The sequence below is a fragment of the Somniosus microcephalus genome, chromosome 11 (assembly GCF_052327205.1).
Source record: "Somniosus microcephalus isolate GS21.2 chromosome 11, FLI_Smic_1.0, whole genome shotgun sequence".
Lineage (NCBI taxonomy): Eukaryota > Metazoa > Chordata > Chondrichthyes > Squaliformes > Somniosidae > Somniosus > Somniosus microcephalus.
Window position 1 is genome coordinate 213,740,467 of NC_140997.1, and position 26,492 is coordinate 213,766,958.

At 43.4% G+C, this 26,492-nt stretch overlaps 2 protein-coding genes across 9 annotated transcripts; one reads left to right on the forward strand and one right to left on the reverse strand.

Moving 5' to 3' along the window:
* Positions 1-1,355: 1,355 nt before the first annotated feature.
* Positions 1,356-19,801, reverse strand: tada3l (transcriptional adaptor 3 (NGG1 homolog, yeast)-like). 6 transcript variants are annotated; one of them, XM_086001881.1, is made up of 10 exons: positions 19,153-19,801; positions 13,181-13,417; positions 12,098-12,348; positions 11,159-11,264; positions 10,818-10,916; positions 9,565-9,706; positions 8,601-8,698; positions 6,789-6,898; positions 5,577-5,762; positions 1,356-2,981 (listed from the first exon to the last, which is right to left on the reverse strand). In XM_086001881.1, exons 2-10 carry the CDS (start codon positions 13,385-13,387, stop codon positions 2,789-2,791), a joined length of 1,392 nt encoding a protein of 463 aa, XP_085858007.1. In that variant the 5' UTR covers positions 13,388-13,417; positions 19,153-19,801; the 3' UTR covers positions 1,356-2,788. The 6 variants fall into 6 exon arrangements, with proteins under 6 accessions (XP_085858007.1, XP_085858005.1, XP_085858003.1 ...); XM_086001879.1 differs by lacking the exon at positions 19,153-19,801 and adding an exon at positions 15,258-15,390; XM_086001877.1 differs by lacking the exon at positions 19,153-19,801 and adding an exon at positions 15,057-15,251.
* arpc4l (actin related protein 2/3 complex, subunit 4, like) lies at positions 15,473-26,404 on the forward strand. 3 transcript variants are annotated; one of them, XM_086001883.1, is made up of 6 exons: positions 15,473-15,532; positions 17,733-17,848; positions 18,552-18,663; positions 20,024-20,119; positions 21,158-21,328; positions 25,108-26,404. In XM_086001883.1, the coding sequence occupies exons 1-6, from the start codon at positions 15,488-15,490 to the stop codon at positions 25,111-25,113; spliced, it is 546 nt and encodes a 181-aa protein (XP_085858009.1). In that variant the 5' UTR covers positions 15,473-15,487; the 3' UTR covers positions 25,114-26,404. The 3 variants fall into 3 exon arrangements, with proteins under 3 accessions (XP_085858009.1, XP_085858011.1, XP_085858010.1); XM_086001885.1 differs by lacking the exon at positions 15,473-15,532 and adding an exon at positions 15,744-15,831; XM_086001884.1 differs by lacking the exon at positions 15,473-15,532 and adding an exon at positions 15,777-15,863.
* Positions 26,405-26,492: the final 88 nt, after the last annotated feature.

Below are 26,492 nucleotides of genomic sequence, written 5' to 3' on the forward strand. Positions count from 1 at the left end.
CTCCTTCCAGGTGAAACAGCGATTTACTTGTACTTCTGTAAATTTAGTATACTGTATTTGCTGCGTATGATGCGGGCTCCTCTACATTGGGGAGATCAAATGCCGATTGGGTGATCGCTTTGCGGAACACTTCCATGCAGTCTGCAAGCGTGATCCCGAGCATCTGGTCGCCTGTCACTTTAATTCTCCACTCCACTCTGTCCTCGGCCTCCTACACTGTTCCAATGAAGCTCAATGTAAGCTCGAGGAACAGTACCTCATCTTTCAATTAGGCACTTTACTGCCTTTCAGACATTAGCGTTCAACAATTTCAGATCACAATCACTGCCCCCATTTTTCCAGACAGCAGCTGTTGGTAATAATTCTGCTATTCCTATTTACATTTCCTCTAGATCCATCTTTTGTTTCTTTACCTATCCCATTAGCATCCCCTTTTGCCTTGCACCATCATCCCTTATCCTGCCCTCCACCCTATCATAGACCTTCCCTTTCCTTCTTTCCTCCCTCCACCCTTGCCCTGCCTCTGTACTTGCTTAAAACCTGTTACATCTCTAACTTTTTTCCATTCTGATGAAAGAACATTGACCTGAAACATTAACTTTGTTTCTCTCTTCACGGGTGCTGCCTGACCTGCTGAGTATTTCCAGCATTCTCTGGTTTTTATTCCACAGCTTCATTGTTCCCTTTCTGGGTTATTCTACTGCTCGGCCAGTACAATAACCATTAGGTTACTGTGCCCAAATATTTAACCAAGTTGCCTGACTGCTTCTGGAAACTGAAAATTTAGCACGTAGGGTATCGCTGATGAAGTAGTCCTCTCGGTAATGGTTGGTGTATAGTAATGATCGGTATCAGCCGTGATTTGCGTGGTCTCAGAGTATCAAGTGCTGGAACCTCTTGCCCCAAAGCATGTGGCTCTCTGACAAAAACACCAGATGGGACTTAATCTGTATTTCTAATCAATAAATTAGTGAAATTAGTGAAGGGATGGTGAGTAGCTGATTACCAGTGGTTGCTTTTAGAATTCTGATTAGTGACTAGGTAATGCATTGTGCAGGAGAGTTCTGAGAGAGACTGATGTTTGCACCAGGTGATTAAGATGTTCAAAACTCATAATATAAGGTTAAATTCTGAGCTAAATAGCTAATTTGAGTCTTCTAGGGAGGTGATTCCTACTTTGGGTGTGTGAGGTCCTAAGTTCAAAACCCAGAAATGCCTTTAACTATTTCAAATCAAAGATAACTGATCAGTGTAGCAGATCACTTTTAGACTCACTCATCACAACCTTTATAAAAATATTACAATGTTTAAAAGTTGTACTAGGTTGCCTATTTAATACATATTTCACACTGAGATATTGAAAATCAGTTGACATTTATTGAAAATTCATTACAGTCCCAGTTAATCATCAGTAGGTTATTGAGGATTTAATGTCACTAATGATAAGACTTGCACTTGTTTCATTGATAATCCATAAATTAGCAAGAGGACAGCTGACTTGGTGTGGGGATTCAGTGACTGATGGTTGCCATTCGGATTCTGATCAGTGACTCAGTGTGGGTTGTGCTGGAGGATGCGAGTTGTCCGACTAACTGATGGTTGGGACAGGTGATCAGAGTTATTGTGTCACAATATGGAACTGGGATTATCAAAGGGTGTTCAATCACAGCAAGGCTCGACAAGGGTAACTTAAAACAAAATGAAGAGACTTGGTGAGTTTAGGGGTATGATTCTTCAGGTTCTTTGCGCTTTGCAGTTTTAAAAATGAAATAGTGTCAGTGGAGTAAAATTATTGTATTTTTTCAAAATTCATTTCCACCATCATTTTTTCATTTCTTCTGTTAATTCTACCACCCCCACTTCTTTCTTGCTCTTTCATAGATACTAATTTATGCTGTGGTATGATTCAAAGTGCCCTCTGTTACCTTATCCATGTGGTCATGCTTCACCTTTGAATCCAGAGCATAGGTTTCAGCAGGCTATTCAACTGGGGCGGGGGATCATCCTGGTCACTAAAGCCCAAGACACCACATGGTGTGGTTACCCAAGGGGCTACTGGCAGAACACCTGGAACATTTGTAACTGTCGTGATACCCTGAGGATTGTAAAACAACTCCTACCTACTGTTACACAAACCTTGAGAGATTTTCTTTTTCTGTATAAAGGTTTTTTGATAAAATTTTCAGAAATTTGCAGTATTTTAATACTTCTTCACAAAGCATCACATGGCCCCAGAGGACAATACAGAAAGATTGGAAATGAGATTAAGAGCCCTATTTGGGGCAGGGTGGATGGAGTGGGTGCTGGGGAGAGAAGTAGTGCAGGAGGAGGGGGAAAGATCAGACTTTGGGTCCTAGAGATATCCCCACATATCTTTCTATAAAATATTATTGGGGGTGGGGAAGTAAGTGAGGGGAAATCTTTCTCAAAAGCTATAAAGTGTCAGTTGTTAACATCACATTTTGAAGGATTGGCAATGGCACAGCTGCCCAGAAACGCTACACTCTATCTGAACACGTGGCAGAAACACGTTACTCTTACATACAGTACAAACCCAAACTAGCAAAGCACAATATCCAGATTTCTGAAAGACACACTTCCATCTTTTACACACAAGACTAGCAAGATGCAACAGAGACGGCCTGCTGCCATGGAATGTCACCAGTTCAAAACGGGCAGCTTTCAGTATCGCTCCTTTTGTCAGTTCAGACGCACACAGCTCGGGAAAGACGGACATTAAGCCAATTTTTCTAAAGTAACAGAGTCCAGTGTGTATGCACAGTTGGGCTTAACTGTCCAACAGCTTTAAGATGCTCTCCCTCTCCTTCAGTGCCTTCCACGCCTGATCCTTCTCTTTTTTTGTAGGCGTGCGTTTCTTCTGGCGCGCTGCCATGATCTTTCGGAAGGCATCCATGACTTCATTGTCCGCTATTCTCACTCGCTGTCTTAACTCCTGTTTTTTTAACTCCTCTTTAGCAAGTCTGGATTAAAAAAAATTGGAGTCAGTCATTAAGATTAGGAAGGACGGCCGAGGACCCAACACTCAATTCCCACCCATCACTTCCCTCATGGTGGAAGCAGAATTTTTTTCCAAGGTGTTTGGATACGAGCTCGACAGACTCCGCTAACCTACTTCAAATGATCTATTTTTCAAATAAGAATTTCACAATATGGTTCAAGTAGAAACATCATCACTTCCATTAATCTAACAATTCAAAAAAAGCAAATGATAAGAAAAAAGTCTTGTCTGACAAAAGCTCTAAAGCACAAAGTCTGAGCACCTGTTATGTGTCGCTAATCTATCAATAACTTCGCTACTACACACAGCAATATCCCATTGAGCATTTAGAAGCACAAGTCCAATTAATTGGTCTTCGCTGGTTGAATTGCGGGACTGGCTAGCTCTGGAAGCACGTCTGTTGTTTTGTGTTCTATCAAGTGATCTAAGGCATGTTCTTTTGAAAAACCTCAGAAATGTTGGCGTGAGTTGTCTGAACACCACCATCCACACCACTGTTTCCCCTCCCCCTCTCATCAGGAGCTGTACCGATATCACAATAGCCAGCAGCCAAATGAGAAATGAATACTCAACGACAGGTGTGATGGAAGCAGAGCATAGGCATGTGTTAAATAGGGAAGCTGTTTTGTAAATTTTAGATTAGAGTGTACTAAAGATTGGCTTTAGATTAGCTTCATTTTTAAAAGCATTTATTTTTCTCAGTAGCAGAAGAGTAGTCAATGTGTGAAACTCTCCCAATGCAGCCGCATTTCAATAGGAGCCATCTTGTAGTTGGTTTCCCTTAGCGATTCGGAAGTTATTCCTGTCATAAAATTACTTTGATGCCTAGATCAGTCCCTTTGGGAGACAGCAATTTGGGGGAAGCTGACAAAATTCATTATCTTTAATGTCTGGAGCAGTTATTGCTGTCAAGGTGTCAAAAACCAAACCGACCATCAGATGACCATGAATCCACTGTTCACCCCTTACCTACTACACATTAGAAAAGACTTGTATCTTAATTGCCAGACCATTGGAAAGAATATTTTTGACCTTCAAATGAGCCTGCTTCAACTTTAAAGAAAATACAAGCATATAACAGGCAGGAGTCCTGGGGTCCCCAGTCCCTGCTTCATGCAGCTTATTCCACGCAAGGCAGCCAGAAGGGAATCCATGGGGTAATTTCCCATGTATCGTTTCAAAAGAGATCGTCAAGCGATAATAAAAAGAAACTTGCTAAGAATTCAGACTTTTTATTCATTTGGGACAGTTTATGAATTGTGGGAGTCAAGTGTTGTACTGCTCGTCTCTTTCTGTATTCTACCTCTGTGTAATTACGTTACTTGTAAATAAATCTGACTTATAGGTTTAGCCTTAATGGAACATTCAGACGTGTGATATTTCCTACCCTTTGGAGTGGACAGGGAGCGTTGTGGGCAGCCCATGTGCTCTCACTATCCCATTCACACAGAAGGTTGCAACCTCGGCGTCCTTTTCAGCCCCAAGTTGAGCTTCTGACCCCAAACCCTCTCCATCATATAGACTGCCTACTTCTACCTCTAACATCGCCTGCTTCCACCCCTACCTCAGTCCATCTGTTGCTGAAGCCCTCATTCATGCCCGTGTCACCTCCAGACTCAACTATTCCAATGCTGCCCTGGCCAGCCTCCCACCGTCCAAACATTTCAGCTCATCCAAAACGCTGTTGCTGGAACCCTCCCTGCTCACCGAGTCCTGTTCATCCATCACTCCTATCCTTGCTGACCTACATTGGCTCCCAGTCAGCCAATCCCTCAAATTCAGGATTCCCGTCTTCGTGTTTAAACCCCTCCATGGTCTCTCCTCTCCCTATTTCTGTAACCTCCTCCAGGGCTACAAGCCCCTGCAAACACTCCATTATTGTGCATTCCCCCTTTCATTCATCCCTCCATTTGCAGTCGTATTTTCAACTACCCAGGACCAATGTTCCCTCTAATAATTTTTTCATGCCTGGTCCCTTTAACTGGGTTATTCAAATATTCGTGCAAGCGCGGTTTCTTCCCTGTAGAAGCCGGTGAGCGGCCTGCATGGGACCTCCTGACCACTGCATGGTCACGCAGCTTAGTGGGAACATTGCCCAGGACCCATGCACTCAAATTCCCTCCCAAAACCTGTCCACCTCTCAACTTCCTTTTCCTCTTTTAAGACCTTTCTTAAAACTCGCCTCCTTGACCAAGCTTTTGTTAACTCCTAATATCTCCTTCTTTATCCTGGTGTCCATATTTTGCCCCTTATGTCTCCGTGAAGTACTGTGTGATGTTTACCTATGTTAAAGTAACAATATGAAAGCAAGTTGTAGTTGCTTCTGCAGCTTTCAGCTAATAGGAAATCAGTTTTCTTATGGCACCCAACTTTTGTTGTTGTTACTGGAACACCTTCACCTGAAAAATGAGTGTGTGAATAAAGAACTCACCGCATTAGATTGAATGAAATGTCACCAGCCCATTCTTTGACACAGTGCTGCAGAGATCTTATTTCTCATTCCACCCTAACCCCGTCACCTGCATCCGGAATTCATAACCCAGCCCTTTCACACTACCTGAGAAGTTCCTGTTTCTTTGCTCGATTGTGTGTACTGAGGGCTTTCAGCTCTGCCTGACGCTTGCGCAGTTCTGCCAGAACTTCATCCTCGGAGTCTTCAGTAGGACGGTCCTCAGAATCTAGCAGACCCTGAGCAATTAGTTCTTCCTTAATTCGTGCTTCTAGAGACTTTGTGTGAGGAACACTGCAACAGATGCATTGAATATTTTAAATAAAATGCATTACAGAGCAGCCAATTGATCATCGGGACAAGTGAACAATATTTAGAAAGGACACCACAGTAACTGCACAGCTAGAAGGGCCCAGATCCAAGAAAGTGGACAACCTGATTTGTGCAAAGCTCAGGAGAACTACTTCTGCTAAAGAGTCTACATACAACATTTATTATACAGGAAACTCTTTTTTATCTGGCACCGACGGGACCGGCGTGGTGCCGGTTTATCAAAAAGTCCGGATTACAGAGAGGTATAGTAAAAGGTACGAGAGCTCCGTACACAGCAACAAATCCAGGCTTCCCTGTTGCTTAGCAACAGGTGCAGGAACTCCGGCCACAGGCCAAGCATCCCTGTTGCTTAGCAACAAGTGCAGGAACCCCGATTACACAGCCACAGATCCAGGAACGGCCACTAATATGAAGTAAAACTTACCTGAACCTACTCCTGCATTTTGCCGGTTAACAGAGATTTCCGGTTATTTAGGTGCCGGTAAATCGAGAGTTTCCTGTATAACTATATAGAATTCCTTTTTATTCAGCAGTAAGGTCTGCTGACCATCCAACCCTTATAGTTACGGAGCAGACCAAGTAGTTGTAAAGAAAAGGGGGAATGGGGTCAGTGACACTTTTCCCTTCACACTTCTATGCAGGTGAATGAAACACATTAAATTCTGCATCTTCTCAGGCTGAAACAGGCAGAGCGATCTTTATCCCAAGCTGTTCAGCAGGTCACAGTAATGCCAGCTAAATGCTGATTAGGTTTCTATTATGAATAAAACCAATAATAGTTTCATACAATGTTATACAATCTGATTAGTAGATTCTTCATGTAATAGAGAAACATTCTTCTCTCATTGCCCCAACCTGTTGAGTTTTCTCCCAGGGCGTCACACGTTAAGAATGCAAAGGAAGTTAGCGTCACTCTTTGCTGCCTGCAGTTATTCTGAAATCTCTCTCATCTATAGTTAGTGCAACTCTATGGTCCAGAGCACTCACCTGAATGCCTTATTCTGACTTCGAGGGGAGGTGCTTGCTCCATCAGTCCCAACGTCTTTCCCAGTCATCTCCGGTATGGGAGAGTCTTCCATGGGTGAAATAATGTTCTCCTGGGAAGGGAGAGAAAAAAAATAGAAAAGCTCAGCAATGAAGAGATACTAGGCATTAAATTAGTCCTTTATAAAGACAGAAGTCCTTTGATCCTAGGGAAAAAATGGGGAAAAAAACCTTCATCTTGTACAAAAGGTTTGAAGAATCACTAATTAAGAATGTGATGTGTGGCACAGGCAGTTCAGGAATCAATTTTTGTTCTTTATAAATGATCAGGGTGTTAGGGCTGTCTCGTTTCCTCAATGACCCAGCTGGTTAAAGCATCGGGCAACAGACCAAGAAGGTCCTAGGCTTAAACCCCAACCTGCGCTGAGTTAGCTGGTATTAGCCAGGTGATGGTCGGGATGTTATACTTGGCCTCAGCGTTTCAGGTTAAGGGGATCTAGATTAGGCCTTCGGGCGATGGCTGGATTGGGTTTGACTATGATTCGCCCCATCCCCAATTGAACATCCTGCCAAGAATCATTTTTTGGGTCACGGTTGACTACTTGGATGAGATATTTAGAGGATAACTGCCATCTTTGGAACCATACCCCAGCAAGAAGCCAACACCTTCAGAAAAGAAGGGACATGTAGAAAATTGCTAGATAAAGGAAGAAATAAAAGGTGGCTCTCTCTGTAATTCCCACTGAACCCTGTCCGGTATATCACTCTTCACTACGCTTGGTCAGTTCTGACAAAGGGTTACAGTAGAAACATTAACCAAGTCTCCCTCTTTCAATGGCTGAACAACCTGCAGTGCATTGCCAGCATTTTCTTTTTTACTTTAAAAAAAAATTATTGCAGTGTTTCTGAGGATCTTGTAATCTGTTCCTGAGATTGCACTGCACTCCTGCTTATTCTGCTCTGTTTCACATTGCGGAGTTGCCACGGCAGCACTACTCAGACAGGAATGGTTTTGCTTTAGGTTTCCTAATCGACCAATCGGTCTCACGGGGTGGTGCTTTGACGGTTCTCCTTTCACCTCTGTAAACTTTCAATCTAGTCAAGACCAATGAGACTAAAATACCCCCCTCCCTCCCTCCCCCCCCCACCCACACTTGAGCTGCCCCAGTGGCTCCGTAGGTGAATGCATCATGCAGTGTGATACTGAAGCATAAAAGTTCAAGTTCAATCTCTGCACACCTGATCTGAAATGGGGCAAGATGGATCTTTGACCTGTATACATGTTTACTGAACCTCTGTGAGCATTCTTTTCTTTTCTGAGTCAGCTGTGGCTCAGTTGGTAGCATTCTGAATCAGAAGGTTCTAGGTTCAAGTTCCACTCCAGAGACTTGAGCACAAATATCTAGGCCAACACTCCAGTGCAGTATTGAGGGAGTGCTATTAAACCAAGGCCCTGCCTGCTCTCTAAAGGTGGCTGTAAAAGATCCTATGGCACTATTTCGAAGAAGAGCCGGGGAGTTCTCCCCGGTGTCCGGGCCAATATTTATCCCTCAATCAACATCACTAAAACAGATTATCTGATCATTATATTATCACATTGCTGTTTGTGGGAGCTTGCTGTGCACAAATTGGCTGCTGCGTTTCCTACATTACAACAGTGACTAGTTCAAAAAGTACATTGGCTGCAAAGCATTTCAGGACATCCTGAGGTCATGAAAGGTGCTATATAAATGCAAGTCTTTCTTTTATCAATATTAAAGATTTTTCAGATTTTAAATAAATGAGTATTCTGTGAAATTAGGTTTCTAGTCTCACCTCCACCAAAGCCTGGAGCAATCGCTGTGTGAGGGGCCCAAAGGGAGAGCCATCTTCAGGCTGATCGTGCTGCTCTTTCTTCAGCAATGCATCCACGTCTAACACAAAAAAAAGCAAAAAGTATATTCAGTCACAACAAAAACGTGCATTTATATGGTACCTTTAATGTAAAGAAATGACCCACAGCCTTTCACAAAGACGTGTAAAGTAACAGATGCCGAGCCAGCAAGGGACAAGGTGACCAAAAATCTGGTCAAAGAGACGGGGTTTGAGAAAGCTTTTAAACGGTGTAGTGAGGTAGGGAGGGAGATGCAGCGAGAGGCTCCACCAGCAATATGAGATGAAAGAAGGTGTTGACACAGGGGTGGAGAAGGGTGCAAAGATAAGGTGTGGTGAGGTCATGGAGGGTTTTGTAGATGTGGATGAGGATTTTAACTATTTGTTGGAGTATGGGGAACCAGTGTAGATGAACAAGGATGGGGGTGATGGGTGAATGGGACACGTTGCAGGGCAGGATATGAGCGGCACAGCCTTAGACAAGTTAGAGGTAAATCAGCATTGCCAAGCTAGTATCTGCTTTTATATATTTTTTAAACTTATCGGGAAGAGGGGATAACAGAAAGAATCGAGGTAACAAGATTTGAGGGCACGCAAGTCAAAGGTTGAGGCTGGCTGCCAGTAATTGTGATGGGAGTTATGCCAATCCCATCTCAGCCAATAGCAGCCGGCCAGGCACAGATCAGTTGCATCAGGCAAATGTTTTCCAGTTGCTAGACCGGACAAGGCAGCTTTCCAGGAGGCCGTTTTAAAAACCAAACATTAAATGAATATATGTATTCTCAAGGAGTTCAATAAACAGAGAATGGAAAAGGACTGTACAAAAATGCTATCATTGTTAGAGAAACAAAACGCAACACTGTGGCTTCACTCGAGTGCAGAGCACGTCAGTGCAAGTCCAGCTCACCTTTCGAGTCGAGCTCTGTTAAAGCTCCAAGCATGCCTTTCTTCTTCTCTGCGGCAGCCACAGCACGGGCACCTTCCTTCTGCTCCTCCAGAAGGTCCTCTTGCGCCCAGCGCTGAGAGTAATGTTTCCCCAGTGGAGGGATCTGGGCGGAAAGGAATGCAACGGAAAAGGATTGAGATAAAAGCGGAGAATGATCAAGTGTTGCCGGCTCACACTCCTACAGAACATGTGCACAGCCTCGCTATTCCTCCTCAGCCAGTGACATTCTCCTCTTGATCACAGCCATTAGTGTACAGCTCTGCCACCCACAAGTTCACACCCCTGAATATGCGTTTGTGTTCAGCTGTGCTGTTTCACTATTCCTGCTTTTCTAATGAACATGCTTGGCTGTCCCATTTTCCCTCCTCCTATTGCCAAACCTAATTCAAAAAGAATTATAATTAACAGATATGGGGCCAGATATGGGTTTGTGCTCATAATTTCCCCACATGAAAAGTTCACAGTCTCCACCGTGACATTGTGGGTACTGCTGAATAACTGTTCACTGGGGAGGTGGGAGAATTTTCTTCTCCACGCCACACTCACTCACCTTTCAGCTCGTTCTATAGCGTGGCTTCAACAAGGCCTGCCAGTAGAATTCTAGCCTGCACTCAGGTGCAAATGGTGGCAAAGCGAGAAAAAAGTACTTCTAAAAAAAGATAGATAGTCCCTTAAAACTTTATTTTATTTGGTTTTGATGCTTCTTTAAAATGCGGAGGACTGATATTTGGGGGCACTGTGTAAAGTGGGTAGAAGCCAAGGATGACAAACCATGCCATTAATGGATGCTAATTCATTTCCTTTATTGTTGGTCTGGGTCACGATTATATAATCAGCAAACAAATAATGGAAGAAAAGTTGAGTAAAAAGAAGTTTAGCAATAATAGTTTGTTATTTTTTTTAAAAATCCAACACTGGGGTCTTGATGGCAACACCCAAAATCCTACTTTGGAGTGGTTGATAGTGTTACTAGTCCTCTGCCCAGTATGGTTATCCCTCACATGAACAAGTATAGGCACAAACACAGACACAAGGGAACGGTACCATTGTGGTTATGTTACTGGACTAGTAATCCAGAGGCCTGGACCATGGCAGCTGTGGAATTTAAATTCAGTTAATTAAATAAATCTGGAATTAAAACGAACTACCAGATTGTCATAAAAACCCATCTGGTTCACTAATGTCCTTTAGGGAAGGAAATCTGCCGTCCTTACCTGGTCTGGCCTATATGTGACTCCAAACCAACAGCAATGTGGTTGACTCTTAACTGTCCTCTGAAATGGCCTAGCAAGCCACTCAGTTGTAACAAACCGCTACAAAAAACAATAATAAGAATAAAACCGGACGGATCACCCGGCACATATAAAAGAAAACACGTTTACCATACTCCTTCATACCATATCTTAGGACCTGCCTCGTCCTTCCCTCAAATGCAGCGTGGCACCGCCAACATGCTTTCAAAAGCTTCCTAAAGACCTCTTCATTTGTGCTTTTGCCCCACAACCCTCTCTTCCCTGTCTCTCTCCTGCTCGGTCTATACTGGTAATACTTGTACCTTGTAATACTCCGCTTCATCTTCAGGGGGTTTCAGCAGGTCCTCAAGGACACGGATCTCCTCGTTGGTGATATCAGCACAGTACGGTTCCACTGACGCCCAAAACCTGCAGTACAAGATGGTCAATTACTTACAATTCATGGCTAGTATCCAGTAAGTGTGAAGCTACTGTCAACAAGGTTACTCAAACACTAGGATGCATCTCAAGGTCTTTAGAATGTAAACAGAGAGAGATTATTTTAACCTCTGTTTCAATCATTGATAACGTCATATTGAACAGTGTGTGTAGTTTTGTCACTCTCCAGTACATCTATGTTCATTTGAGGTTTCAAATAACAGTGACAAGGACAATTGCAGGAGTTTTAAAATTATGAGCAGAAACTCATAGAATTGAACTCATTTCCATTAAGGTAAAACAGAGCAAGGGAACAGAATCCACGTCTTTAAAATTATTAAGACCTGAATAATGTCGATGCAAGTCATTTAACTGAAAATATGGTTGCTGAACTGCAAGATTTCAGTATAGCCTTCAGGGAGACAAGGAATAAGAGCCTAGCCACAAATTATTAAATACTCCATGGACATTGTGATTCTACTTCTGCTAGCTAGATCTGGGCAACTAGATTGTAATGTTGAATGCAATCTTCAGGCCATCAATCCCATCACCTCGAGGGGTTCGAAGCAATTTCGGACACTTACTTCTTGCAATTTTTCCTTGTGCTTACTCACCTCCTTTAGGAGATGAAATAGTTTGAGCAAAGAGACAGCAGAAATAGTGCACAACCTGATGGAAGAAGCAGTGTAGATATGACAAACAGTGTTTACTCCTGCGACATGTTTCAAAAGAGAAGTAAAGACATCAGGCATTTCCTAACCGGCAGTCCCTACCTGGCAAAGATACAGAGCAGAACACGTGCTACAGGTACTGTGGGTTCCTACCTGTTAGGTGCATCATTCTTCGGAATTCTGGGAACATCCAAGGGATCATCTGTAAATTCATACTCTTGTATTTTAGGCTGTAGGTTTTTTGATTTGGGGCGTCCAGGACCGGGTCCAGTTCCATGACTGCCTTTTCCGTCGATTTTCTGCTTCTTGGGTTTTCCATGTTTCTGTGGAGTTCCGTGCTCATGCTCCTTCCCAAATTTTAACAGCCTCTTATCGCCCTTTTTATCCTGCCAGTCCGTGAGGATCTGAAATCAACAGTTTAAAGGCTCTTGAAAGAAAAAAAAAAGTAACAGTGGCTTTTCAACTTGGCCACTTGGGTTCAAAGGCACTCCCAATTTGGCTACCTCAGTCAGAGAACACAAGAGTGTGGGCACGAGAACTGTCACAGTGGTACAGTTGGGGATGCTTTTCTGAAACTGACCACAGGTCAAAGCCATGATTCTAAATGGTTCCAATGACTGCATTTTGAAGGTCATGCAGGGGGCAAAGAGGTTAACACTAGCACTCTATCTGGAGGATAAGCAACCCTGTTGTGCCCACTTCTCAAAAATGTTAAATGTTTGGCTTTACAATATAAAACCATAAGGCAGATAGGAATAAGGAAAGAGATCTGCCTCCTTAGCTTGCCCTACTGTTTAGGTCCATGATTAGGGCCTGCTCAGACTATTTGCATATCCCTTCTGTGCAGGTAACAATCCCATATTTACTCCACTCCAAGAATATGTCCACGTTTTGATTCAAATCTTGAAAAAGCCAATGGGAATGTGTCAAGGCCAACAGAACCCTCGTGTTTAGACAACAGGAAGGCATACAGGGCATGTGTTGGAGGAGCAGAACTGGGGCCAGGATAGTAGAACCTTAGTGGGCATTGCATGACAAATTTACTGCTAATACATGAAACACCTATTTTAATGAATTTTGTGCTTTTTCTCCTGGAAGCTGTATGAAATTAATCAAATATTCAAGGCATTGTTTTACAGACAGATTTTACATGCATTATTTATAATCTGACAGAAGAACTCTGGTCAGATAGTACACAATTCAGCGCAGCCAAACAGGTTACTGCACCATTCCTACCTGCGTCTCTGCCTCTAGGATACGCAGCCGCCGACTCGCTGAGGACAGCAGTGTCTCCAGCTCCAGCTGTAATGTGTCCAGCTCCTCAATTCCAATCCCATCATCCTCGGAGCGCGAGAGCACAGCTGCATAGCGGGGACACATCTTCACGTGGTCTACTGGCTTGAAGTCGTGGAATTGCAGCGGGCAGTCTTTTAGTTCACTCATCTTGAACCCGTGGAAAGTTTTGTCTAAAATCTGCCAAGGAAAACCAAGCTGACTCAAATTAAATACAGTATTTCTGACTAATAAATCATCACGCAGCAGGTGAAAGGCTGGTTATACACATGCAAGAAATTAAGGCTACTGTGAAAGATTCTCCAGCCTACCACTGGGCTGATGGCTTGCAAACAGATTGAATATGCAGCAATTGAAATGAGCTCTTCAACAGCATCCAGAAAGACCAGAGGGTCAACAAGTATCCCTCAGCTGAAGTTTCAGGGCCACGATCTTGCTAAGTGGTTGCACCATTAAAGTGAAGTGCCATTTAAAAATGCATCAAAAGCACCAGCAATGTTTTTGTTTATTCCAGTAAAACCATCTATTTGCTGAGTATTTTATTGCTTATATCTAGTGGGCTTTCTTGTCAATAAGTCACTGGAAATTATAAATACCACTTTCCTTCACTGACTCAAGACCTGCTAGCTATAAGGTGCCTATTACGTCAGTGGCTGCAGGTTCTCCTGCCTTCTGTTTGCGGGCCAACCATTCCACTACTAAACCTTTGAGATCTTCAATATAAGGCCTTTTGCACTGAAACAATTCTTTCCATTTTTGTTTTTCAGTGGATTTTTGTGCTCATCAAGGTAAAGGATGGGGAATGGAGCACTTTCCTATTGCAGGCATGCAGTATCAGCCTCATATACACAGATCAGGCATGTTGCAGAACAAAGCTCCCTTTACTCCAACATTGTGCCTTAGTTCCAATTTATATACACACACCTTGTGACCTCTGAGCAATGTGTGCAATTTTGTAGCAAATTAGGGGTCATTTTGTGCGTTTGCCATTAAGAACGGGATTGGGACTGGCTAACTCATTTCACATTGGATCCTTACAGTAGGCTTTAGACTGGACTGGATTTAAGACAGGTGAAAGGTGACAGGAGTGTGTTAACCCACTCCACCACCCAAAAGTACCCATTATTCAAAAATTATCAGAACAAATTAAAGTCTGGAACTTTCATCAAACCAAAAGCAGAATCACCAAAAACATAATGGTAATATCTCAGATTAAAGCTGAAAACAAATTGCAAGCTCAAGGATAAGCAGTAAATAATTCAGAAATAAGATTAGATTTTTTTAAATCATCAATGATGAGGTTACTGAATAAGAATTGTGCAGAGAAGTGAAAGTTACAGATGACATTCAGTGTTCATCTTCTATCAAGGGATAATACCCATCCCAGATTTCTCAGCTGTTATTGACAGGAGCAATAAACTATTTTCCCTGCCCCATTATCCATCTAACTTACAAATAAGTAACCAAGTCACCATCAGAATACCTGATCAGTTGATGCAGACACAAGATCAGTTGTGTCAAAAGCCCAATTTACAACTGCAGCTCCCAATGCACCCTTTGCTAGTCTAGGGATCTGTAGCAGTGCTAGAATAGTGCTAGAACACTGCTCCCCTTGTTTTAACCATTAGATTTCAACATCTGAAATAAAGCCCTTTTTAAAAAAAATCCAAATGCCCAGCTAACTGAGGCACAAGATACCTCTGGTTTCAAGATGCAGTGCAATGAGCTATGAGCTGCAGTGGGTAGTCAGGGAGACACAGCCAGTTGTTGCTAGGAGCCGCGCTGCCTCACATTTTCACCAGCACTTTGTTACATTTACCTGAGCACAGGCTCCATCAGCAGCTTTACCACTGCCGGAGAGGGGGGGTGGGGGTGCCCGGCGTATAAAGTCACGCACTCTGCTCGCACATAGCCACCGTTTCACTCTCACTCCTTGATTATACCGCGCTCTTGGCTACAGTAACCCGACACCAGGGACAAGGCATCCTCCAGAGCAGCGTAACATTCAGCCATCGGGTACCTAAATTCACCCCCCGGCCGGGTGGTAGAGCCCAGAATCAACGCGCGTCCTCTTCCGGCGCTTCAGACCAGCTCAAAGTCGCGGGCAGAGGAGGGGGGGCCGATAAAGAAATCGACGCTTGAAAGTCTGCCTCAGTTATGAAAACCCGAGCGTATTGGGTCATGACTGCTGAAAAAAACAATATAATAATTGTGTACAGGAACTTATCAATAACATTAAGAGAGAAAACAATGTCTGTTACAAGGAAACCCTGCAAATGTTCACCCCATTTCAATGTGAGCCTAGTACATTCTGGGCGGGGGGGGAAGGGAAGGGATTACAATGCTCAGAAAGGGAGGAACTTAACAAAAACACATCGAAGACAAGTCATTATATAGTTTGTTGCCTAATATAACATCTCTATAGCATATAAACCAAACTGCAGCAATTGAAATGCAGTGGACTATTACTTCCGTGTAGCTGCCCCCCCTTGCTGGAGGGTGGAATGGTACATCCCGCCAATGAGTGGGGGGGGAAATAGCAGGTCGATCGCGCATGCGCGCCACACATTTCCGCCTTCCGGGGAGACAAGATGGTAACAAGCGGGGGGAAAGGCGCCGAGGGGTTGTGAGTTGGGGAGTTAGTGCGAGAGAAAAACAGCCCAGCCCAGCCACCGAGAGGGCATCGTGGGCGCCGTGTGTGTGTGGGCGTCAGGGTCAGCCGGTAGTAACGGGTCCGAGCGTGAGCTGGGCCTCACCCGTCACCCGAGGGCAGGGAGAGATTCACACCCAGTGCTTCCTGTCAGAGGCTGTCAGCGGGCCAGGGCTGAAACCATTGGGATTGGGGCTGGGTCCGGGGTGCTTCGGTCTCTTTGCGAATACCTGATGCTCTTTGCCACTGCATTACTAGTACAGGGCGTGTATTGGGCCAGAGATCCATGTCCTCTCCCGTCCCTGCTGCCTCTTCAGTAGAGATGGGACTTGGGGAGTGGTTGTGTGACCGTCCCTGTTTTTTTTAGTATCTGGCACAGTTAATGCAACAGAACCTAATCACTAATTGCAACCTGTGATTTTTGCCTGAGATAGTATCACTGGGGGCAGGGATCTCTATTCCTTTGCTGATCTATGGCTATCATTGGGGCTGTGTGCTTTGTCGTGGGTGTTTGTGTTTTAGTATCTGACACTGTTAATTTAACGGAACCTAATCTAGATATCAAGTTTGTATTTTCCGTTTGAGAAGCTGCAGTGGGGATAACACTTTGGATGAGGCTTAGTGCTCAGTTGATAGCTTACAATTAGTTTTCAGTTATTACTGTATCATAGAATATAAAGAATATTGGTGTTGAACTTGGCAAAAAATATTTTTATTCATGTTGAATTATAGCGAATTGACCCTGTGTCTTAAGTTCTAGGTGTAAAGTCACTTTGATGCATCAAGCTTCGAAAGTGAACTGTACACATGGATTTCATGGGTATGGTAGTGTAATGGTTATGTTACGGGCATAGTAACCCAGAGGCCAGGACAAAAAAATTCCACAGAATGTTCAAATCCCACCATGGTAGTTTGGGAATTTGAATTCAGTTTTTTAAAAATCTGGAAATAAATCTGGTACTGGTAAAAATGACCGACTGTCATAAAAACTCAATTAGTTCATTAATGTCTTTTGTGGAAGGAAACCTGCCATCCTTACCCTGTGACTCCAATCCTACACCAATATGGTTGACTCTTAACTGCCCTCTGATGGCTTTGGGCAATAATCGTCCATGTCCCAAGAAGGAAACAAAATGATCGTTTAATGCATCAAAGTTAGCACTATAAAGGAACAAACTATGGTCCAGAGGTGGTATTAGGGTTCAATCTAGCTCAGGTTTTCTCCCACAGTGTCCTGCGTGTACAACTATATGCACATAAGAACATAAGAAGTAAGAGCAGGAGTAGGCCATATGGCCCCTCGAGCCTGCTCCGCCATTCAGTAAGATCATGGCTGATCATTGACCTCAACTTTTCCCATCCGATCTCCATATCCCTTGATTCCCCATTGATTGCCTTGCAGGTCACTGAAAGGTGTTTTGTAACAAATGGGTTTAATGTCCAGTGGGTGTGGCACAAGTTTGCATTCTGGATATCTACACCTAGTTTTCTAGTAGGCTCTTGTTCTTTCACCTTGTCATCGACCACCTATGAACAAATCTTTCTTGTCACTTGTCTTGTTTGGTTTACCTATTTTCATCTTCGCTCACTGCCTACCTGCATGCACACTTCCTATTAGCTAGAGGGAGGGGATGAAATGATCTAGGACACTGACTTGAGAACTGTCACATCAGTGATACTACACATCTGCCAACAAGAAATGCATTCTGTGTAGTGAGATAGATTTTAACATACAGATTATAATGGGGTATTTCCAAGACGGACACAGTCCCTTAAAGGTGTAATCTCCCTAAAGGGTTTTCTAAGCTTTCTTAGTTTAACTTTGTTTTTCTCTCCTTTCAAAAGGCGACACTCCGTCCGTACCTGAATGCAGTGCGCGCCACGCTTCAAGCAGCACTGTGCCTGGAAAATTTCTCATCGCAGGTGGTGGAGCGTCACAATAAACCAGAGGTGGAAGTGAGGTAGGAGACATTAGGCTTGTAAATATGGTGGATTGCCTTTCAGTTTTTTCAGATGAAGCACCCGTCTGGGGGGGGGGGGGGAAGGGAATCTGCAGTGCGATTGTCTGTGTTTCTAGGGATAAATGTAATTATTTTTGAACTGTGAATATGTGAACTGGTAAGTACTGCAAAAAGCTGTGTAACCCTGCGGCATATGATTTTGAGATGATTGACAGCAATGTATTTATACAAGAGATAAGCTTAAGAGTGCTGTGGGCAGAGGACTGGGAGCCAATTATCTGCATGCACCTTTTGAGAATCGAATGTGTAGAGATTTTTTTCCTGAAATGTTGATACTATGGTACCTACTGGCAGGAATGGTGGTACCTACTGTATTTCCAACATGCTGTGTCACAGAGTGGTACAACACTGATCTACCTCATCACTGCTGTACTGTGGGGTAACTTCTGAGGCACATCCCTTTGATAAGGGATAGGAAATTAAGTGGAAAGCTAACTCGGATAAATCTTGAAAACTGCTTAGTGGAAAGCTCAGGAATGTTGCAGGCAGTGTTTTGGGAGCAGATTACCTGCATGCACCCTTTGAGAATGTTTTTTTGCATCAACACCCTCAAAAACAAATGGGTACAAATAGTTGGTGGAGAGCCTAGGATGCATTCTGATTACTGGATAGTAATGGACAACTTTTTCTTGGCCAATAACAGGAGCAGTAAAGAGCTGCTGTTGCAGCCTTTGATCATCAGCAGGAATGAGAAGGAGAAGGTCCTCATTGAGGGCTCAATAAACTCTGTACGAGTCAGCATTGCGATCAAACAGGTCGGTATCCAGTCTGACTTTGTTAGTACATACTTGTCATTCGTAAGGTCTGGGTGTTGCACATTAGGTTATGACACTTTCCATTCACCTCTTGGAACAGGGTTCCAAACCAGCTGAGATAGAGTGGGTGAGGATTGCCTCTCATTAATGGGGGCAAGGTAGAAATTAAATCTTTCTTGCTCTCCAGTCAATTAGTCTACCAGACTCTATTTAATGATGTTCAATTTGATGTCCAGGAGATTTTTATCTGGTTACCTTTAGGAGTTGGGGAGAAATTCCTGTGCTTTCTCTTGGAAATATTAGCTGTGACTGTTCCTCATTCCGATTAAAAAGGAGGTTCCTTGATGGTGCAATTGGTATGCTGGAAGCAATGGGCACAATGTTTCTTCTCATACCATTACTACTCTTCAAGGTTTGGAATTCCTCTACATTTTCCACCACCCCCCCCCCCCCTTTCACTTTTATTTCACCTTGACAAGCCATAATCACCTGTGCTAGAGGAGGATGAGGAACCTGCTCCAGGCCTCTGTTGATGCCACTGTTCAGTCACTCTAACATTTTTCAGTCCTGACCCCAGTCCTGTCCATACAACAATGCATGATCTTATCTAAACAAAGAAATAAACTGCAAATGCCAAAAATCTGAAACAAAAATAGATAATGGTGGAAATACATACTGGGTCAGTCAGCCATGACAAAGGAAAAAGATGGATTAACATTTTGGATATAACCCTCTAGCAGAATGTTGATTAAAGTTTAAGCCTGACATGTTAACCTGTCTCGTCTCTTTACAGATGTTGACTGACTTGCTGTGTATTTCCAGTATTTTCTGATTTAATTCCATGACCACATCTGTACTGATACTTATCCATATAACCTCTGTTGGGCAGTAGCAGCTCAGCGATGATTCTCCCTCTGATCTTCCCTATTCCTCTTGTGCTCAGGCACCCTATGTAGCAACGAGGCTGATGTTAGAAACTCAGTATATTGTTGGCTGGGGTTGAACCTGCATCTTCACTCTAACGCTACATGTTGGTGCTCCAGCCCCTTACTAATTTTACTGATGCTTCCATTTTGAGCAGCAGTCAATATTTGTAAAAAAAAAAAAGTGGGAGAATGTTCATATTTTCTTTACCGTGTTTTAACTCAACAGATTTTGATTATTTGACTCTTTCTTCCCTTCTGTACCTCCCCCCCAAAAAAGCTTTCGATGGCACATTGGCAATTCGTCATGTGCTACCCTTGTGTTTACAGCTGCCCTCAAAAGCATTAATGTTTTAAAGGCATCCCTGTAACTTCATTCATCGGCTGTAGACGGGTTAGAGTTTGTACCTGTTAAAGTTTCGTGTTGTTAATTTCAGGCGGATGAGATTGAAAAGATCCTGTGTCATAAATTCATGAGGTTTATGATGATGCGAGCAGAGAATTTCTTCATCCTCCGGAGAAAAGCTGTTGAGGTAATGGCACTGTCCAGAACTGGCACTTCAGTTAAAGTATTAAACTTTCTTTTCGGTGGTACCTGTCAGTTAAGGTGTTGAGGTCTGGAGTCTAGTTGGAGTTTGCTGACCTGCAGATGCCCTGTGTTTGTTTTTTCCCCAACTGTTCTCACTTCCTCCTCTCCTGAAGGCAGTGACTTCTTTCTGTGTATGTTTCAGGAGGTGGGAATGCTGGATGCAGTGCACCATGCAATGTGCTGCTGTACTCGTTTTAGGAAGTGCTCACCTGGTCAAAAATGTGACTAGAAGTTTAACTAGAACATTACGTGAGCACTGTGCTAACAGATCCTCTTTCTCCTGCCCCTGTCCTATACTACAAAAAGTTATTTCTTTCTATTGAGGACCTTCCAGGAGCCCACTGGTGATGTGCTAGGCTTTCTGTGTGAGGGAGTGGGCAGGCATGTATCAATAGCATTCTGTATCCAGTGGTCTACATGATTTGAGCATCATTCTGGGCTTAGCCCACGTCCTACCACTTGATGGTACATTGTGAAAGCTTATCGGTGAGATTTTAAACTAGACACTGCAGCTTTAAGGACTGCAGTGTCTCAGTGGAATTGCAGAATGTGGTGTTTATGTATTCCACATTTATAAGTGATAAATACTGAAGATTAGTTTGTCATTTTTATAGCATGTAGAGTGAAGTTTTTCTTATGGACAGTATGGTTGAAGGGACTGGGTTGTGCAGTGCTAATTTTTCAGTTTTCTAATGGGATGAAGTCTCCTCTTGATGAGCGCAAAATTCACCAAAGACTTTGACAAGAAAGTGTGATTAATGCTAGAAATGTATCTGACAGGAACGTTCCGTATCTCCGCTCAGATTTAGTATTCCGATTGTATGAAAATACTTGTGTTGGGGAAAGTAACCAATTCATTCATATTGGTTTGAAATGAGGTATGTTTCCTGTCCTCTTTGAATTGCTTGAGATAATTGAACATGTCAATGACTGTCATAAATGAGGCTCACCACTGCCTGCTTGGTTTCCCCTCTCTTGGCAGGGCTATGACATCAGTTTCCTGATCACCAACTTCCACACTGAACAAATGTACAAACACAAACTGGTTGACTTTGTCATCCACTTCATGGAGGAGATTGACAAGGAAGTCAGTGAAATGAAGCTGTCATTAAACGCCAGAGCTCGCATCGTCGCAGAGGAGTTCCTCAAAAATGTGAGTCTTTCTTTGCTCCTTCCTCGCTACCAAAACCAGGAAGTTAGTAGTACAGTGGTCAGCTGCTCACTATGCTTATATGTTGCTCAACTTATCAGAGAGCTTGAAAATTGCACCCCGAGCAATGTTCCCTGTAGGCTGCACTATGTTCTGCGCGGCCTGTTTCTTTCAATGTGCGGCCCCTTTGGAAATACTGCGCCTGCGCAGAAATTTAATGTAAAAGCTTGTGAGCAGCCGGCGCGGGACCTTGCAGATTGCTGCACGGCCGCGCACGCATGCAGCTTAGAGTGAACATTGACCCCAAGTACTTTACAGTGTGAAGCTGCTGGGTCTGTCGGCTTTGCATAACTTATCGTGATTCAGTCTTTTCTGTACGAGCTTTATTTTGCTGTTAGTGGTTTTTGCTTCTCGGTAGATGAGTTCCTCAAATGTGTTTGACTTCTCCTTTAGATGGGGCTGATTCTTTAAGCATCACTGCTTTTATGCAGTGGAGTGACTGTTAAAAGGGAAGTGACCTGAAATAGCTCACTGACTCTTTTCCCTGCTTTCTTTTATTTGTTCTCTGGATGTGGACTTCACTCGCAAGGCTGCATTTATTGCCTATCTCTAGTTACACCGAGAAGATGATGGTGGACCTTATTATGCCACTGCAGTCCTTGTGGTGATGGTGCTCCCAATGTTAGGTGGGGAATTCCAGGATATTGACCCAGCGATGTTGAATGAATGACAGTATATGTCTACTTAAAAACTGTGGACAGGTACAAAAAAATAATTTAAAAGGTTAATGGAATGTTGGCCTTCATCTCGAGGGGGCTGAAACACACAGGGGTGGAAGTTATGTTACAGTTGTATAAAGCTCTGGTTGGTCCGCGTCTGGAGTACTGCGTGCAGTTCTGGGCACCGCACCTCAGGAAGGATACATTGGCCTTGGAGGGGGTGCAGCGCAGATTCACCAGAATGATACCGGGGCTAAAAGGGTTAAATTATGAGGAAAAGTTGCACAGACTAGGCTTGTATTCCCTCGAGTATAGAAGAATTAAGGGGTAATATAATTGAGGTGTTTAAAATGATTGAAGGATTTGATAGGGTAGATAGAGAAAAATTATTTCATTTGGTGGGGAGTCCAGAACAAGGGGGCATAACCTTAAAATTAAAGTTAGGCCGTTCAGGGGTGATGCCAGGTAGCACTTCTTCACACAAAGTAATGGAAATCTGGAACACTCCCTCAAAAAGCTGTTGAGGCTGGGGGTCAATTGAGCTGGATAGATTGTTGTTAGGCAAAGGTATTAAGGGATCAGCTATGATCTAATTAAATAGCCGAGCAGGCTCTAGGGGCTGAATGGCCTTATCCTGTTCCTATGTCCAAGTCAGGGTGGTATGTGACTTGGAGATGATGGTTATTGCTGCTATTGTCTTTCTTGCTAGTCAAAGCAAAGTTTGGTGAGTTGTTGCAGTGCATCCTGTCGATAGTCCATATTGCAGCCACAGTGCACCAGTGGTGAAGGAGGGTGGATACTGACATCAGTGGTAGGGGCACTAATTCAGCAAACTGTTTTGTCTTGGATGGTACAATAGCAAAATACTGCAGATGCTGGAAATCCGAAATAACAGAAAATTCTGGAAAAACTCAGCAGGCCAGGCAACATCCGTGGAGAGAGAAATAGAGTCAACGTTTCACGCCGAAACCCTTTGTCAGAGGGTTTCGACCGGAAACGTTGTCTTGGTTGGTGTTGTGGCTGCACCCATCCAGGCAAGTGGTGAGTATTTCATTATACTCCTGACTTTGTAGATGGTAGAGGGGCATGGAGGTGTCAGAAGGTGAGCCACCTGTTAGATTACCCAGCCTCTGCCCTGCTCTTGTAGCCGTGGTGTTGATATGGCTGGTCCAGTTAACCTTCTCATCAGTGGTGGTAAGTAGCTGAATAAGGCTAGAATGAACTGTGACTCGTGGTGTCACTCACTTAAGAACAGCATATACCTCTTTGGTAAGGACGTACTGGGCAGTTCAGAGATGGGGAAAGGGGGAGAGTGTGAATTTTATACCGTTTAAAATAATCGGGTATAATACCGAGGTAAAGTATAAATAGCATGACAAGCAAGTGAGACAAACAGGAAGTGCATGTTCTACACAAGACTTTTACGATTGGCAGATCTCCCAATGCATTTCTCATAAGTCGTAGAATATCTCTATGACTCTAATTTCTCTCCACGGATGTTGCCTGGCCTGCTGAGTTTTTCCAGCATTTTCTGTTATTTTGGATTTCCAGCATCTGCAGTATTTTGCTATCGTAGAATATCTTGTTTGTTTGTCATCTTTGTGTTGCCCAGTGTGTGTGTCTTTTTTCTTGATCTGTCTATTTCTGTTGTCTCTGATTTTTTGCTTCTGTGTCGCTGAATTTTGTTTTGCTTGTATCGCTGACATGTTTTCGTTCTCTTCATTTGTGTTTTGTCTCTGTATCTTCTTCAGTTTTCCTTGTTTGAGGAGGTAGCTGGTGGGAGGTATAGTGGCTGGGGGAGGGATCGGGATAGGGCTGCGGGGCTATTTCAGATCACGGGTTGAGAGACGGATGTGGCCGGGGCCTTTGGTAGCAGCAGGAAGCAACATGGAGCGGGTGGTGGTCCAACCAGCTTTGTCTCATCTTGCTCCACCAGTCGCACAACTTATCTCATACCCACCATCTTCACCCTGTCACCTCCTGCTCTACATACCTACTACTCCTTAACCCAAATGCCATTCTCCAGCAGTGTTGTTGTGTATTTTCCCTTCTTTGCATCTCATCACATTGTGCTATCCTGTCCACTGCTGTGCATTGCCTGATTCACAACTTACCATTGGTACTCCCTTTGCCCCGTCTCTTGTCAGTCCCCCTCCAGCTCTAACATTCTCTCTTCCTCCATGTCCCTCTTACTGTTTTTTTCTGCTGCCCTTCTTCATCCCTATCATCCTCTCAATCCTTCCCCCTTCATCTCCCTCGCTTCCCCCCCCTCCAAGTTCCTTTCTTTTTCTTTTCTCCATACATTGAAGTCCCCATTCCCACTCTTTACCTCCCTTTCTATTTGTTGCCCTTTCCTTCTTCCGTATTGCCTTCCCGCTTTATCGTCTTGCTTTACTGCTTGCTTGCTCCACGCTGACAGTTCATTATGTAGTCAACATTCTTTGAAGGGGGAAAGGTACTCAAGGATATAGAATGCCAGGAGCTTGTGGATCCCGACTCGCAGTGAATTCCTGTTCTAAGCTGTGCCTCTCTAGAGGAAAAAACAGTTATCTTGTGCCCCTTCTGTGGGTCAGCTGTGGCTCAATTGCTAGCACTCTTGCTCTAAGAAGGTTGTGCGTTGTGGGTTCAAGTCCCGCTCCAGAGACTTGAGCACAAAAATCTAGGCTGACACTCCAGTACAGTACCTGAGGGAGTGCTACACTGTCGAAGGTTCCGTCTTTTTATTCTGGCACAGACACGATGGGCTGAATGGCCTCCTTCTGTGCTGTAAATTGCTATGATTTTAATGGCTGGCTAAAGAGTGGTATTTGCAGAGTCTTGGTTTGCACGTCAATTGCATGTAGTTTGGGGCCCTCTACCTGACTTGAAATATTAAGTTTCCTTGTTTTCATGACCGAGAGGTATGAGAGTTCCCCTAATGGGTAGGAAATTGGTTATAAACAAGATGTGTGACAAATAAAAGCGGCAGTACCTGGTACTGAAAGTACTTCCCCACCGAGCACCCTTCCCCTGTAACTAAAAGCATACTGAATGTGATAACAATCTTTATTTTTCTTTGTGCAGTTCTGATACTGGATACATTTGCTGTCGGCATTCGAGACCAAGGTTACGAGGAACTACGTGAAACGGCACTGTTGGAAGGAAGCTTGGGGCGGGGATGGGTGTAATCGTCTGCTGAAAGGGGGCTCGTACAATAACCTGACCAGCCTGCTGGAAAGGGCTTGTACAATAACCCAACCAGACTGCTGGCTTTAGTATTATTGGATCATTTTTCAATTGATACTGTATTTACGGCAGCATAATACCTGCTGTCATTAGTTCTTTCACAAATCGAAGGGACCGAGTTAATGGATTTGTATTTTGAAAAATTAAAAAAAACTTTCATTCGTAGTTTGTGTCACAGCCTCTCTGACTTTACTCCTTCTTAATCCACATGTTTAAAGGGCAGTCCACTTTTAATTTTGAGGCAGTAAATGGATGCAATAAAACCTGTCAATAATGACCAGAATTCCTGTCGACACTGGAAAGAGGGCTCTACCGGTGAAACAAAAAGAATACCGCAGATGCTGGGAATCTGCAATAAAAAATGCTGGAAACACTCAGCAGGTCAGGCAGCATCTGTGGAGAGAAATTGATGAAAAGTCATTGACCTGAAACACTTATCCTACCTTCCTCTCCACAGAGACTGCCTGACCAGCTAAGTGTTTCTATCATGTTTGGTCTCTACTGGTGCTTGCCCTCTTCTGCCACAAATTATAATCCTGTTTGAAACAACTGAGTCTCTGAATAAGTCATCGTTTTGTATAGTCCCCCAGAGTGCCAATTAGGCATTAAGCCCACATTCTTAGTCTTTGTTTTAGTTCTTCTGTTTTTATTCCATTACTAGTTTCTGAATGAGTAATCAAAGTAAAATAGATCATATTGTAACTGTATCTGGGATCACGTTATGGGTTTTGTTATACTGTGAGTGGATGGAGATTTTGCTGCTTCTGTCACTTTTTATGGCAGCAGGTGACAGACGATCACTAGCTTGGGTTTCACTGTAATTGTGAAAAGGCGTCACAAAGTTATACTGATCCAGTCCAGAACCCTCTGGCATTGAATGGCCAGGTTGCCATCTGTACTACTGCTCTTTACATTGGTCAACAGGGTGCTTTTTAAAACACACAAATGTATTAGGGCAGCACATTGAGGTAAGATGCAGGCTCTCACATGCACTTGGTGAGTTCCCAGTTTCAATTAAGCTGTTCAAAATAAATTGAATGGGAATAATTAAACCTAGGTACGTTAATCTTATTGCTGTTATTGCCACTAAAATGTATTGCCTTATGCTTCTCAATATTAAAAACCTTTTGCAGTTCATCTGCCCAGTTGTCATCTCCTGTAGATTGTTTTGAGTTTTATCTCTGCTCTGAACATCTTGGTTTTCCACACAACTTTCTATCATC

Coding starts and splice junctions, on each gene's coding strand:
- tada3l (XM_086001881.1), bottom strand. CDS start 13,387: ATGAGTGAACTAAAAGACTGCCCGCTGCAATTCCACGACTTCAAGCCA. Junction 8,699..9,564: donor AACAGAGCTCGACTCGAAAG/GTGAGCTGGACT, acceptor TTTTTGTGTTAG/ACGTGGATGCATTGCTGAAG. Junction 5,763..6,788: donor AGTCAGAATAAGGCATTCAG/GTGAGTGCTCTG, acceptor CATCTGTTGCAG/TGTTCCTCACACAAAGTCTC.
- arpc4l (XM_086001884.1), top strand. CDS start 15,792: ATGCGCGCCACACATTTCCGCCTTCCGGGGAGACAAGATGGTAACAAG. Junction 17,849..18,551: donor AAACCAGAGGTGGAAGTGAG/GTAGGAGACATT, acceptor GGCCAATAACAG/GAGCAGTAAAGAGCTGCTGT. Junction 20,120..21,157: donor TCCGGAGAAAAGCTGTTGAG/GTAATGGCACTG, acceptor CTCTCTTGGCAG/GGCTATGACATCAGTTTCCT.